Raw genomic sequence first — 15639 nt, forward strand, 5'->3', positions numbered from 1 at the left:
GTTTATCCAGAATAATCAATAATAATTTTTATTTGACAAAATGATCAAAAACGCCTTGTACATAATGCCACCTACGAATCGCACTGAAAATCGATGATTTTACTTATATCTGAGTATATTTATTTTTACTTATTTCATATTATTTCCCTTTAAAAAGGTCAATTGTAATAAATGTTACAGAAGTGTAAATTAAATTAAGATATGTTGTATATGTCAGACTGCTGTATTGATTTTCCACACAAACCTATATTTTATACATTCGTTCTAAAGATGTGAGACTTATACACCTTATATATAGCAAACATCTGGTTATTCATGTGTGGCTTAATTAACATATTTAGACAGCTCCCCAAACCCCAATCCCAGCCCTACCCCCTTACTACTGATCACACCGGATTTAAATGTTCTTACTAACTTAAAACAGTATTTCATGCTTTTCTGAAGAAACATAGTGTAAGTTTCTAACATATATAATTTTCATAATAAACGTTCCTATTATCATCCAGTCACCTACGTAGCACTAATTATTTGCTATTTTTCGCCTATCTTAATTTGTTCTGTAACCATTTCCCCATCTTAATTTGTTCCGTAATCATACTTGTGTTTCCCCTACAAGTGCAGGTTTATTATTTTAGGGATAATCGCCGTAGGGAACGTGTTACAGTATCGCGTTTACCGGTTACAGTATAGAATTTTCAAGATAGAGGATTATTTGTAGGTAAAACAGGTGACTGTTATTCCCACTGCGGTATACCGTACCCCGGATATTGCATGATATTATGAGGACTTTCATCCCATTTCGCGACTTTGAACGGGGAACGAAGGTAAGTTCAGCGACGATATTTTCCAAACTAATGGCTATTTCATTTATCTCAACGGGTTTTATATATCTAGAGGTATTTTTGTAGCTCTAAAAGACGTAAAAGTATTACAGGTATTTGTAAAATTGATTAAACTACCCCTAAACGATCCGCTGCTCACTAGAAAATACTGACCGCGATACTGTAGAATCGTTAGAAATTATTATATTACCAATATGAAAAAAAATTGAATCGAGCAATTTTTTTATTCACAATCCAAGTATGCCTTGTCCAAATTTTAGGCAAAAAGTGTGAAAGTACAAAAAGATACAGGCCAAAAAAGATACAAGAAAGTGTACCGAGTATTGATTTTAAGTGTACAGAGTATTGCAAAATAGCCCAACTTTAGTGTACAGAGTATTGCAAAACAGAATGAGCACATTAGTATGGAAAATCGATATTTTTTTCTAATTTTTCACGTCTGTTTATCGATTCAATTTCATTTTTCTGATAATGTACTGTTTATATGATATTTATTCAAATATTTCAGATTCAACAATGCATTTTCAGTGTTATTACTGTTCTTTTCCTACCGTCAAATACAGAGATTTAATTTCCCATTTGATTGAAAATCACACTATGGATGAAATAAAGTGTGTGCAGGGTCGGAAGCAGGGTACAACCATCAAAATTGACGATAAAAAACTTTAAAGAAACTTTGATCAAGGAGACCTTTCTCTGAAAAGGACAAGAATAAAAAAACATATTTAGATGACATTAATAATAGGTTTTTACAGGGCAAGTTTGCCTTAAGAAACATATCGACGCACTTCATAAAATACAAAGTAATTACTCTTTTGAACAACATTTCTCAAACGAAAAAACAGTGTTTGGGGCCTAAATAGCGCATGTTTTACACTATTTGAGGCCTCAAAAGGGGTGGGGTTGTAAAGCCTTCAAAACAGGCATTTATGAGGTAAAAGGTTATAAGGAACATAACCTTTTTATTGCATCTGCTGCCCTTTATCATAATCTTATCAAAATCCATTATTCGGTTTTTTAGCTGTACCCGCTCGGCAGTCATACGGTAACTCATTGCTAAGGCGTAACAAAATTTCACGTGCAGACGGTCTGCCGTTGCTATCTAGAGTGCAGGTGCAAAATGTCCGAAAGTTACCTTTATATGGATTTTTGGCATAGTAGGAAGTCGGTTGATATGAGATTTTGGTACACTTGCTCAATACCGTCTAATATTGACAATCTTGAGGCAGTATTAATGCACTTTGGGTGCATTATTTTTACTATTTAAAGTAAGATATGCAATAATTATTAACAAATTCTGGAAAGGTTGATCCTTCGATATCAACGAGAACATTTTAACACAGAAAACTGAGATTTTTCACGAGCAGGAATGAAAATCTGGATTATTCGCAGATGTTTCCAGTAAAGTAACTCCGAATTCTGCATATTCTGCACATATACTAGTAGTGTAAATAAGTATACACAGTAAGAAATATTTAAAATTAAATGTGGTAAATACTTTGTGTTTACTCTTTATTGATAACCAATACTCGTTACACTAAAAAGCAATACTCGTGACACCGGCGGGCAACTCCAAAGCAATACTCGGTACACTGAAATGTGTATTTATTCTCAAAATGCACTGTCATCTGAGGTTCTATTGTTGATTGAACATTTACAACATAAACATTATCATCATTATCACATTTCACTCGATTCAAGTTTTTCTTTTAAGGAAGTATATGCACAAAAACATCAAATTTGACTGATCCGAGCTCATTTATCACGTGAGCAAAGAGACGAATTTTACCTCCTAATTACATTTCAAAGCTATTTCTCAACATTTTTGGGGTTTCAGTAACTAGAGAAATTATCGAAGCATTTGTTTTTCTACAAAATTTATATCAAACCAATTCAAAATGACTAAATATCCTCACTAAACATACCTTCTTTCCTCGTTCGAAGTCGCGAAATGGGATGAAAGTCCTCATAATATCGAGCAATATCCGGGGTACGGTATACCGCAGTGATTCCGGTCCAGACTGCAAGTAGTTTGCTTAGTCTAGTATATTTTAAAAATGTTTTTGTGCTTTGATTGTAAAGAGCTGGATCCTATATCTATTCATATATTTCTTTATACCTTGCGCCACACTTTCGTCTCTATATTGGTTCATAAATGTGCATATTTGACAGTTTGAAATTTTGAATCGAGAAACCGCATTCGATCATTCTGACATTAAGCATAACTACAAAAATTGAAATTACAAAACGTTAGTCCTTTCCCAGCTAACATTACATATAGGACCGATATTGACATCTGAAATGCCGGCTCGACGTCGGATGTGCAACCCGGTTTAAGGTCGGGCCGAAATCGTTTTACCGACTTAAAGCCGATGTCAAAGTTAAATTCATAATAAGATTTTTTTCTACCTGCATATTGGTTTGATTTCCTTTGCATAGGGGCTTTAACACATAACAGAACATATATTTATTTTGCAAAAAAAACTTATATTACATCAGCAGAAATAAACTCTCATATAAATGTACATAATATATTTACACATACATACTACAATGTTTATGAACCATGCATGTTTAATAGCTAACACACATACAAACCTAAATAATAATGTTTACATGTTTGCTTTAAAGGAATGAAAATAAAAAAGTTTGAACAAAAATACCTAAGTCATGTTACTAAATAGGGAAAAGACAATAATACCGATATAGCACCGATATTATTTTTTGTATTAAAACGACTTAATTGCTCTTTTCCAAAAGCATCGATTTCTTGCTCAAATGCATTTGAGAAGAAAATATAGAAAACCTCAATTAATTGAATAACAGGAAATTAATGTGTATCAGGATTAAATCTGACCAATATCATTGCTCTTAAGCAAGTTTGTCTGTATCGGATAGATATCGGACCGACAGCGATATTCTGAATAAAATGTTTGTTGGGTTGTGTTTAGAAACATTTATAAATGTAAATGACTAATTAAACTGATGTTTTTGTTCGTCAAACGTAAACAATGTTATAGTACAGAGCGAGGTGAATTTCACAAAGTTACAGTATATAACAAGCGGCTTTGATCCGATTTCGATAGTTTATACCCAAATTTCGGTTACATTTACTACACATCTGTCATGTGCAACGCCCAGATATCTACATCATCCAAGATCGAAGTCAGACATAGAGGTAACAGTTAACATGGTCTCTCAGAATCTCACTTTGTATATTTTGTGTCCAGTCCATAACTGTTTCATAGATCAAGGGCTTTTGAAATTACTTGGTACAAATGTTCACAAAAAATTCTTTGTAAGCTAGTTTACTGAAGGTCCGTAGTTCTAGACAGTTGCCCAGTCGTGTCTGAAATGTCACAAATGGATGTCTTGTGTCTTCCTTCGCCAGTAAAGCTTGAAAGTTGTCAACTAACCTTCATGTCGGTGAATTTAAAAAAAAAATAAAACAAGAATTACAAACACAGATTTTGTCAAAATAAGTTTTGTATTAATATATTTCAAAAACATTTATTTGTGTTTTTAAATGAATCGCCTGTAGTTAATTAAACAATCCTTAAAACTAGACAATTCAACCATTTTTAAATACTTACAAAATACATTAAGTACATTAATTTTGTAGTCGGAAGTTTCAACTAGAAATAAGCTTTATTATATGTAATAGCACCAACAAATAACCATTAATTATTTTGCAAAAAGTCTCAATCTGAACTTAAAGTAAGGAAAATAGCAAACTATAACTTTTTTGCTGAAGAAAAATATAACACTTTAAAGAATATATTAAATAGAAAATTCGGGAGTATCTAAAATAAAAATAATGGATACACGAACTGTTTTTGACATTTGGCAAGTATGTCAACTGTAACCGAAATCTGGGTATAAAATGTTACAAAATCGGACCAACGTTGCTTGGTCTATACTGTACCCTTGCACATTTCACATCGCTCTATACTGTATACTGTTTATTTTTCCTAACGCGTTTGAGAAAATAGATTAAATTGGTATTTACCTTGAATAAAAGTTTCTAGACACAAAGGACTAAAGCTTTGTAGTTTTACTTTTTATAGGCATGCTAAATTAATGTCAGAATGGGCGAAAAATGCGTTGGTCGCTCTATTCAAAGTTTCAAAATGTCAAATCAAATCTGCACATTTATGAGCCAATGTAGAGATGACACTATGGTGCATGGTCTAAGGAAATATATGACTAGACACAGGATCTAATTTATTTCAAGCGAACCACAAAAACATCTATAAGAATCTAAACTACTTTCAGCCTGGACCAGACCGAAAGTCACGATAATGAAGCACATTCCCAGCGGTGAAATTCTAAATTCATATTACACCCAAAACTGTTCATTAAAAAAGCCTCAGCCTTTAAGAGAATAAAACATGTTGATGCCTTAAGTGACAACAACAACAATTTTTTTTTGTAACGCAAAATACTTTTCAGGGAGCAAAGTTCATCTTAAGATAAAAGGCCTTAAACAACTTCTCCTTTAAACTTATTTATTTGAAAATACCTTTTAATTAAACTTTTTATAATGTGACAGCATATGGGCATATTAGGTATTCGATCATAATAAATATACAATGTAGTTAACAGGTTGAAAGTTACAAAATATGCCGAAGTTCTACTGACTTTTAAGTACAACTAATCTTCTATCTTAATATGTTGTAGGAAATGGCTGAAAGTGCATTTGAAGACGACCTGAAATTTTCGCTTTTAGTTGAAGGTGTAGTCAGAAAGGCTCAGACTGAGACAACAAATGAGAGGTCAGAAATAATTCGTGATGTAATAAGGTTTCATATTAACACCTGGCTCGATCAGGTAGAACAAATTAACCCTCTTTATAAAGTATCAGAATTAATTCCAGTTGGAAGTTACGCCGAGGGAACTAAAATAATACATGCAGACGAATTTGACTATTTAGCTGTCATTGAAGAATTGTCAAAACCGGATGTGATAGAAATAGATACAAGTGAAAGCGATATTAATAAAGGCTTGGTAAAAGTCGTATTAGCAGACGAAGAATCAAAGTTGAAATGGAGCGGACTTTGTAAAGACGGTCATCTGAGATGTTTTCAACCCATAAACTTCCCAGGAATGGGTGAAAAAAGATTTGGACATGTTGTTATCGACACGGTATTTAAGTTTATCAGAAACTTGAAACGAAAATTTACGTCAGCAAAGACACCAACTGCCATAGAAGATTGCATAATTGTCTTACCAGCCGTGAATGATGTGACTTTATTTTTCAAAGGCGCTGTTTTTAGAGCACCCAATGTCATTCTAAACTTTGAATACGAGAACAGGAAGATATCGGTTGATGTTTCACCAGCAATAAGATATCATAAAATCCACGACTGTTTCCAAGCTGAGGACTGCGCTGGTCCACAGTTTGCTGAAGTTGTTCTTCGACGCAAATCTCTATTGCTTGTCGGGACTGAAAGAGAATCTGATTTTAAAGTTACTGTAACGGAAGCAGAGGTTGAGTACATATTGACTGTCATGAAACCCGAGCACAAGATCATCTATGTATTTCTCAAGTATATTGTAAAATTATACGAGAGAGTACTTCTGGACACATTTACCTCATATATGATGAAAACTGTGTGTATCCACCATGACATTAAATGTGAAAAGGACGATAGATCTATAATAGATTGTTTACAATCAGTCATAAATGAGCTAAATGTTTGCAGGCAGCAATATTTTGTTATAAGTATAGTAAATAAACATATTCACCTTGTTAGTCTCATGGATTGTCACATGGACATAACAAAAGACAAAGAATGCTTACTTCAAGGCATGACTGCAATGTGTCAGCTACCTGCAGAAATTGAAACCGTTGAAGAATTTGATACATTTATGAAGCGTATTGTTGACAGCGAGCGTCAGAAAAGATATATAGGTGAGTATTTATGTCAATGTATCATTAGTTTTAAGGTAGGCTTATTTGTTTACCAAGTACAAATTGCCAAACCCTGTCAATTTCTTGGTCTTTTTCCTATTTTTTCCTTCTTTTTAAAAAAGCGTTGATTTGACCAGATCTTTAGCTGTTCATATTGATCTAAGTATATGCATATTTCATCTATCTAAGTATGCCATAAAAAGAAGTAAATGTTGAATGAGCTCTGAAATGCATTATACCGGTATATAACTATTCTGGTATGACCCGCATTCCCCCATTGAACACAGAAGGAAAGAAAGTGTGTTTAAATCATGGAAACATATCAGGCACAATTTAGCTTGATTTCATATATGGCAGTGTTTATTTGTTGATGTCTTTAATAGAAAGAATATATCCCGAGCCGTAATTTGTAAAATATACGTTACTGATCTGTTTAAAAAATATTTTTTCATAATCCTAACGATTCTTACACAACTGGATCTTCTTCAACAAGTGTCAATGTCACAATTTGTTTACATTTATAAATATGAGGCGGTCTTTTTGATTTGCTTTATGCCATTCACATCCCATAGTTCTGTTAGGGCACACCAACGTTCAATTATTTGGTTTTTGATGACTGCTTAGTCCATGTGAACATTTAATGTCAAAAACTGTTTTAAAACATTTAACAGAACAACAGTCAGTATAACAAAGTAGTTCATTTTGACTGTTTTTATAGTTCTGCTCTTCTTTAATATTTGCAAGTTCAATGTCGCTGAAAATGATCAAATATACGATTTTGTCCAGAGCATATATACTACAAGCATGGAACTTCAAAAAAAAAATGGTTCACCAATAAGAGGAGCAGTGTCACATGCATGAACACGGTCTCTAGATTTAAGGTTAAGGTCACACTTAAAGGTCATTCAAAAATGCTTATTCGGAGCAAAACTTTAACATTCATAGGAGGATTATAATGTAACTTGGAAAAAATGTTCACCATTGTGAGGCTAAGTATTGCACGCACAATCTAGGTCCCTACTACTAAAGTCAAGGTCAAATAGAGGTCAAAAGATGTATACAGGGATCATTTAGTCATCATTGATTGATTGATTGTTACACAAATGATAACCTGCATGACTACAAATGTGATACATGTAATTTTGATTACTATTTGCAAGGTCAAGGTCACTACAGATTAATGAATATCCAGATATTGCCCAGAGCATATCTCATATATGCATATCTATAGTGCCTACATCTCTGTCAAAAGCTTTTGTGACGTGCGTATTTTGCGACAATGTTACCGTTAGTTATTACTGCTTCTCTATCAAGTGGATAAATACCAACAGTTTAAATCCAGACCGGAGATTTTCAGATTTAAATGCTTGAAGACCTTACAAGCAAGAGAACAAATGTTATACATGTATCTTGTGACAAATGCAGCAGTCCTACGCATTAATTTGTGACATGCATAATTGTACATGTGTTGAAATGTACGTAACATAACAAGCTAAATCTAAAGACCTGTATGGGCAGGGATTATGAAACATACAACATAATTGTATAATAATTAAAGTCCTTTAATTTATGGCTGAATTTACGAACAATTTACCTGTCGGTAAACATATTGGATTTGCATACAATTCTTCTACTTCTATTTTGCGCCTCGTTCTGATCTCTTAATATAGCACCCATGCGGCTAAGGCATTATATCTGCCTTTCATTTATGATTAACAATAATTATTGTTCCTTTAAGCGCCTTTTTAATTAGGTTAGCTATATTAGGGCCATTATGATCCTTTTGTCTATTATGATATTTCTGTTATTCAGAATAATGGCGTAATCTAAAAAACAAATGTTTCAGTTGCACATTGTGACAAACTGTAACATTGTTTTGAATGAGCACCAATACTGTATACCGTCCAGGGCGGCGCTGAAATGATTATATGCTAAAATTTCGTTTTTACAATAATGTAGGGTAGGAAAAAATTTAAGAGCCGACGAAAATAAATTACTATTTCGTAATTATGATTTTTGAAAACGCCTATAGACACTGCTATAACACTGTGTAGTGAGTTAATTCCCAGTGTATATTACGTTTTTGGCAGCTGAAATGGAAGAAGATAAACTAAGAAGAGAAGAAAATGAACGCTTTCACAAAGAAGTTAATGAAAGTATTTCAAATATTGTTGCTATGGGTTACGATCTTGATGAAGTGAAAAAAGTTATGGGAAAAGCTAACGTTATGTATGATTCTGAATCAGCTCTTAAAATTCTTAAAAAGGTAAGATAATTAAATACTGTCACAGTTTTTTCTTATCTTATAACAATTTTATAATCCTTTTGTTCTTTATTAAGATATTTTTGTTCTTATTAATTATGAATGAATATTATGTTTAACTTTAAAAGCAGTGAAGTTAAAAATCATTGTTTGATATTATTACAGCGTGCCAGAGAGCGAGAGGAGAAAAATGCTAAAGTCACTGATAGCTGTTCTACATCTGGTGGCATTTCCATGCATGTCTCTGATACGAATTCTGTCACTGAAAACTGTTCTGGTGATGGTGTGCCTGAAAGAATTTCCATGCCGGTAAATACGTCTCAGGATGGGAGCTCACATTCTGGAGGATTCCCCCTTGCTGTTTACAGGCCCCAAATTACTACGATTGCACATGAAATATTGTACCAAAGGAAAAAAGATGTTTAACATTTTTAAGATCGCAGAACAAGGGACAACGTGATGCTAATCAAAATAGCAATGGTATATATAAGTGGGACTAAAAAAAGGATTTGAACACCACACTAAAAACCGTATTCAGGTATATACCGGACAAGGCGCTTGAATAATAAAGTACTAAAATCTTGCCTTTTTACCCAAAGGAATGAACTTTAAAAGGTCTTATCCATCTTTTAACACAGATTTATGCATGATAATGAATGAAAAATGTAAAAATCTGCGAAAAAAACGATATTTGTCTATTTTGTAATCATGATTTCTGCAAGCGTCTAGAGTTACTGCTCCAATCCTGTCAATACATATTGAGTTAAATCCTATTAATAAGAGTGTGTTACTGACATTTATGTCAGTCAGAGTACTGGTATGTTATTTCACAACGAAAAGCAATACACTCAAATACACATTTTACGTGCATTAACATCGCGGCATAAAAAACACTTACTTTAATGTCAGGGGGCTTTTATTGCAGATGTTAATGCACGAAAAATGGTGCATTGCGTGAAAGTACAAAGCATTCGAACGATAACCTGTGCATAGTTGTACTATTATGCAAGAAAAATAATATTAAGTACACTTTAACTCCTATTCTTACATGCTAAGAAGAGAATTGATAAAATATGTTGAACTACATAAAATGTTAGCATGGAAGAAATTTTCCTGACGTCATTTGATTTATTAACGTCATATTTGACGTCATGTGACACCGAATCATTCCCTTTTTATGATGTGCATATAATAATTGTGTTATATAATGTCTTTGTCAGTCCTGTCTGTTTGATCGAAAGCTAATGTGAAGCGTGCTAGAATGCATATTTTCTTGTCCGTTAATGTATACATGCGCGCGCAGTTTTTTATGCAAGAATGGTCTAAAATAAAAGCTTTAAAAAATGTCGAAATTAAGTGGTTTAATATTTATCAGAGATACAGTAGGCCCTCAAAGGTTCTATTTTATCTTAAATGTCTGTGTTTAGTTTACCCCGAATTCCTTCTACACTATACTAGATACAATTTATTATATGTAGATGTATTTGTAATTTTGTAAGCTACAGTACCATGAGTACAAGGTCAATAACATTTATGAATACATGTATAAATACGTGCTAGAATAGTTAACATTATTCTGTGTTATATTTGTATTTTGTTCATTAGAATGTTGTTGTTTTTTTTCTTTGGTTTGCACGATACAAGAATTGACAGCAATCCGTGTGATAGATCTACATTTTAAAAAGTCAATCAATAATCGTCACCAAGTAACAACGATAGTTCTATATGCATTCTCTAAATCTCTGATACTACTTGTTTATATGAAGGAAATCTATGATCAATTGATTCAGATAAATCCAATATGGCGGCTAAAATCACCAATACTTTTTGCACCTGACTGTATGAGCTTTTAAGATCGTTGAATTCGTCCGCCGTCCGTCCACACTTGTTCGTTAACACTCTAGCGGTCACATTGTTGCCTCAATCATCATCAAACTTTGTCAGGATGCTTATCTAGGGAATTTGAACATGGGTCGTCTCGGATGAAAATCTAGGTCACAGGAGCTAAAAATAGAAAAACCTTGTGAACACTCTAGTCAGTTATCATCAAACTTGGTCAGGATGCTTGTCTAAATAATTGCTCAAATGAGTTTGAACATGGGTCATCTCAGATGAAAAACTAGGTCACAGGAGCTAAAAATAGAAAAACCTTGTTAACACTTTAGTGGTCACATTTTTGACACAATTATCATCAAACTTGGTCAGGATGCTTGACTAGGTAATTGCTCAGATAAGTTAGAACATGGGTCATCTCGGATGAAAAACTAGTTCACAGGAGCTAAAAATAGAAAAATATTGTTAACACTCTAGTGGCTACTATTTTGATCCAAATATCCTGGAAATTGGTCTGAAACTTTATTCTAATGATTTCTAGGTCAAGTTAGAATATTGGTCACCTGGGGTCAAAACCTAGGTCAAACTGCCCAAATATGGAAAACCCTTGTTAACACTCTATAGCTAGTGGCCACATTTTTTACTAAATTATCATCAAACTTGGTCAGGATGCTTGTCTAGGTAATTGCTCGCATGACTTCGAACATGGGTCATCACGGATTAAAAACTAGGTCACAGGAGCTAAAAAATAAAAAAATCTTGATAAAACTCTAGTGGCTACAGTTTTGATCCAAATAGCCTGTAAATTGGTGTGAAAGTTTGTTTTGATGATTTCTAGGTCAAGTTCGAACATGGGTCATCGCGGATGAAAAACTAGGTCACACCGCCAAAATATGGAAAAAACTTTGTTAACACTGTAGTGGTCACATTTTTTGACTCAATTATCATAAAACTTTGTAAAAAAATGCTTGTCTAAGTAATTGCTCGGATGAGTTTGAACATGGGTCATCTCGGATGAAAAACTAGGTTAAAGGACCTAAAAATAGAAAATTCTTGTGAACACTCTAGTGGTCACATTTTTGACTCAATTATCATCAAACTTAGTCAGGATGCTTGTCTAAATAATTGCTCAAATGAGTTCAAACATGGGTCATCTCAGATGAAAACTAGGTCTCACCACCCAAGTATGGAAATACCTTGTTAACAATCTAGTGGTCACATGTTTGACTCAATTATCATCAAACTTGGCCAGGATGCTTGTCTAGGTAATTGCTCGGATTAGTTCGAACATGCGTCAACAATTTCTGTAGAAAACTTCTCCTCCTAAACCACTTGGCGACATTTGTTGAAACTTTGCAGGTATGTTCCTTGCATGAAGCTCTTCCAAAGCTGTTCAAAGAATTAGATTCCATAGAGAACTCTGGTCACCATGGAAACCAAATGATTATTTTACCCAAAAAAATCATAAAAAATCAAAATCTTATTAACGACCATCCAGTCTTAACAACAACTATCAATGATAATAAACAGATTACCAATATTCAAGTAATGAATGAATCTCTACAGAAGACGAAAAATTAGAGATCGAAAACTTACTGTCAAAATGCAAAATAAAATTTCTATAAAACGATTTTGTAATGAAAAATTTAACTGAATTACGATCTTCTGAAATAACAAAAAAATACTAAATAAAACAACAAGAAAAGAAAAATTTACCTTGCGCAAGCTTAAAGATTTTACACAACAAGTCATAATGACCTTGTGTGTCTTTAAACATCTATATGTGAGTCCCCAAAGCAGATTTAAAATCTGTTCATTACATAGGCATAGTTATCCTGAGTGGAAAGCATGAAATATAACTTTCACGATTTTCTTATATTCCAGAACGCATGTATAACAAAATATACAGGCCCGTAATATGAAATTTATAGAACATAAATAAATTTGCACTTTATCACAAAATATAACTTTCTTATTTATTACTGGACTGAATTTTATGAAAATTATGTCAAAATGCTTGAAATGATACCAAGAAATTTAAGCCATCAATAAAAATACTGAAATAAATAATTTTACTCGATAACTCGTATGCATTGGATTTAGTATAAAACTGAGGTTCGGCAGGGAAATTGAATACTACAAAAATCAAAGCACTCCTGAGCATTTACGAAAAGGTTTACTTTGTGACAATTTGGCATAAATATCTTCTAGTGGATGTCTGCCGAGTCTGTTCAAATAAAAGCCCGACTGGGGTCCTATATACATATTTACCGGACAATCAGTTTACCGGACAAAAGCTATCACTGCTGAAAAGTGCTTGATTATTTGCTTCGATTCAAAAATCATTCATTCTGAATTGTACACACACTTTCTATTTCAAAGTAAATAACAACAACACCACTCTCAAGTAAATATTGTTGATTCAGTTCTTTATCTACTAAGATGCCTTTTTGTTTACAAGTTATTTCATGACCTGGTCATGCGGGGGAATAATCTGTTCTGCGCAAGTCCGAATATGGAGACCCTAAATGTTTTTTTTAGATCGGTTTTACTTTTAATTCTTTTCAACGTTACCTTGAGAGACAATCGTAACATTTTTAAATGATAAAAGTAATTTTAAATTTAGTCTTAACAGTATCTCGTTGTTGTCTTTTACAAAGAAGTGCAAATTTACGGGTACACCCATGGGAGGAAACTCTACATGAAATATAAATAAAATTGATTTTATTGCTTTTTAAGGAAACTGTATGACAAAGAACAGAACTCCATTTGAATATCAAAATGTGCCATACGTTTAAGGACATGAAGGATCAAAACTTTAATTGAGTTAATAGTGTTAATTTCAGTCACACCCTATATATTGGCCTCTTCATAACAGGCATGGCTGCCGTGTCTATTTCTAGTGACATACTGGGTTTTTCAAATATCTTAACCTTGCCATTCAATAATGGTAGTTTCCTTGCTGGTTATTTAAAGATTAATTTCAATTCACGACTTCAAAAAATTTTGAAACACAATGTCCGGTAAATTGAGTTGTTTACACGATTTTTTTCCTCTTATAATGCCCTACTTTAAAGACACATTTCTACGGTCAAATGTTTAATTTCATGTTTGATAAAGGAATGTTTACGTGCATTAAGAACCCAAAATTATTTGGGTAAAATTCCATTCTTTTTTATTATTTTAAATAAAAGTTACAGATAAAAAACTTCATATTTTGTCCGGTAATATGTAGGATCCCAGTAGGGTCAAAATTGTCCCGGCCCCAGTGGTCATTGATTTTCCTTTAATGTATATAGTAAAAACTTCAAAAATATTCTTGTGAAAATCCAAAAGATATTTAGCATAAAACATGTTCTAGTGTATGTCTACCATGTTTGTTGAAATAAACCCCCTAGGGTCAAAATTGGCTCCATCCCAGGGGATCGAGGTCGACAGTTCAATCCCCAGCCAGTTCAAATGTTTGTTTTCCTTCATTTTTTCTGCCATAGTTTTATTAACTCACCTGACACAGTGACAGGCTGAACTGTTTAATAAAGTGGCTGCTAGAGCTAAAATTAGAAAACAACATCTTAACAACATCTCAGCCACTGGTTCAATTTTGAAATAATTTTATACAAAAATTTCCTCGGTGACAGTGTACAAAAATTGTTCAGATTAAATTCCCTTGTTTTCAAATTGTGCTTCTGGGAGGGTAAGGGGCTCCATTTTGACCGTTTGACCTATTTCTTAGGGGAGCGATCCAGGGCCCTCTGGGCCCTCTTGTTTGTTTATTATCTTGGAAGGGCGCGATGAATGCATATTTGACAATGTTTGTTTTTTTCAATGCACATCAGTTAAAACTATAAATGTGTGTGAAAGTCACAGATGCACGCGCTACATATGTTCCGACATCGAATAATACGAATAAAAAAGTTATGACAGGACAACATAGTTTTTTTTTTTCATGTTTTAGAACACACTAATCTACGCACACACGAACGCGCAAATTAATGTATAGACATTATCAGAACAAAACAGAAGGTTTATTTAGTTGTATGCATGCTACAGCATAAATACATATACTTACAATACATGGCAATAATATTCTTGTATAAATACACATGTTATCATATTACAAAAGTGTTGTATCTTATCATGGCGTAGGAAAAAAAAGAGTATAAGCTCTAAGCGCCAGTAAGAGGAAAACGGAAGGTGTCTAACTAAAAAATATTATATGTAATCATTAAAATATGTGCATTCATTTCTTATTGGAAAATTTGACTTAAACTTTATAGAAAATAAATTTCTAATTACATCCCTTTGTTTACATGAAATGTTAAATTCGGTAATATCTTTATAAATAATGCTTTTTGGAAGATACAATACTGATAAATCTTAATTTGAGCATCATATTTATGATTTAAAACCATAAAAAATCGTGTTACAGGATCTTAACGTTTATCAGAAAATATTTAAATATAGACATCAAACATGAATGAGATTTTTCTTCTATTTAATAAGTGACCTTGTTCCAAAACTGTTTGCCAAAGATATCATATCATAGAATTCCGGGCTACATCTTAATTATAGGAGTCACCCGGTGGTCGGTCGGTCGGTCGGTCCAGACGTCCGTTGCATTTTCCTTGTCCGGAGAATAACTTGAAGACTAATGGTTGGAATTCAATACAACTTCATACAGTGGTCAAGCACATTGAGAGGAAGTGCAGTGCACAAGAACCATAACTCTATCTTCACTAATTACAGAGTTATTGCCCTTTGTTACTTTTCCTTGTTCGGAGCATAAC

The 15639-nt window shown here is 33.2% G+C and overlaps 1 protein-coding gene across 2 annotated transcripts in view; it reads left to right on the forward strand.

Moving 5' to 3' along the window:
• LOC132723839 (uncharacterized) overlaps positions 1-15321 on the forward strand; it is a 42610-nt gene extending 27289 nt beyond the window's left edge. For both annotated transcript variants that reach the window (XM_060708636.1, XM_060708637.1), the window contains exons 2-4: positions 5523-6756; positions 8847-9022; positions 9185-15321. In XM_060708636.1, the coding sequence (XP_060564619.1) occupies positions 5526-6756; positions 8847-9022; positions 9185-9445 (1668 nt within the window). In that variant the 5' untranslated portion in view covers positions 5523-5525 and the 3' untranslated portion in view covers positions 9446-15321. The remainder of the gene's footprint in view (positions 1-5522; positions 6757-8846; positions 9023-9184) is intronic.
• Positions 15322-15639: the final 318 nt, after the last annotated feature.

The sequence above is a fragment of the Ruditapes philippinarum genome, unplaced genomic scaffold (genome assembly GCF_026571515.1).
Source record: "Ruditapes philippinarum isolate M1 unplaced genomic scaffold, ASM2657151v2 ctg7552_1_1_1_1, whole genome shotgun sequence".
Taxonomy (NCBI): Eukaryota; Metazoa; Mollusca; class Bivalvia; order Venerida; family Veneridae; genus Ruditapes; species Ruditapes philippinarum.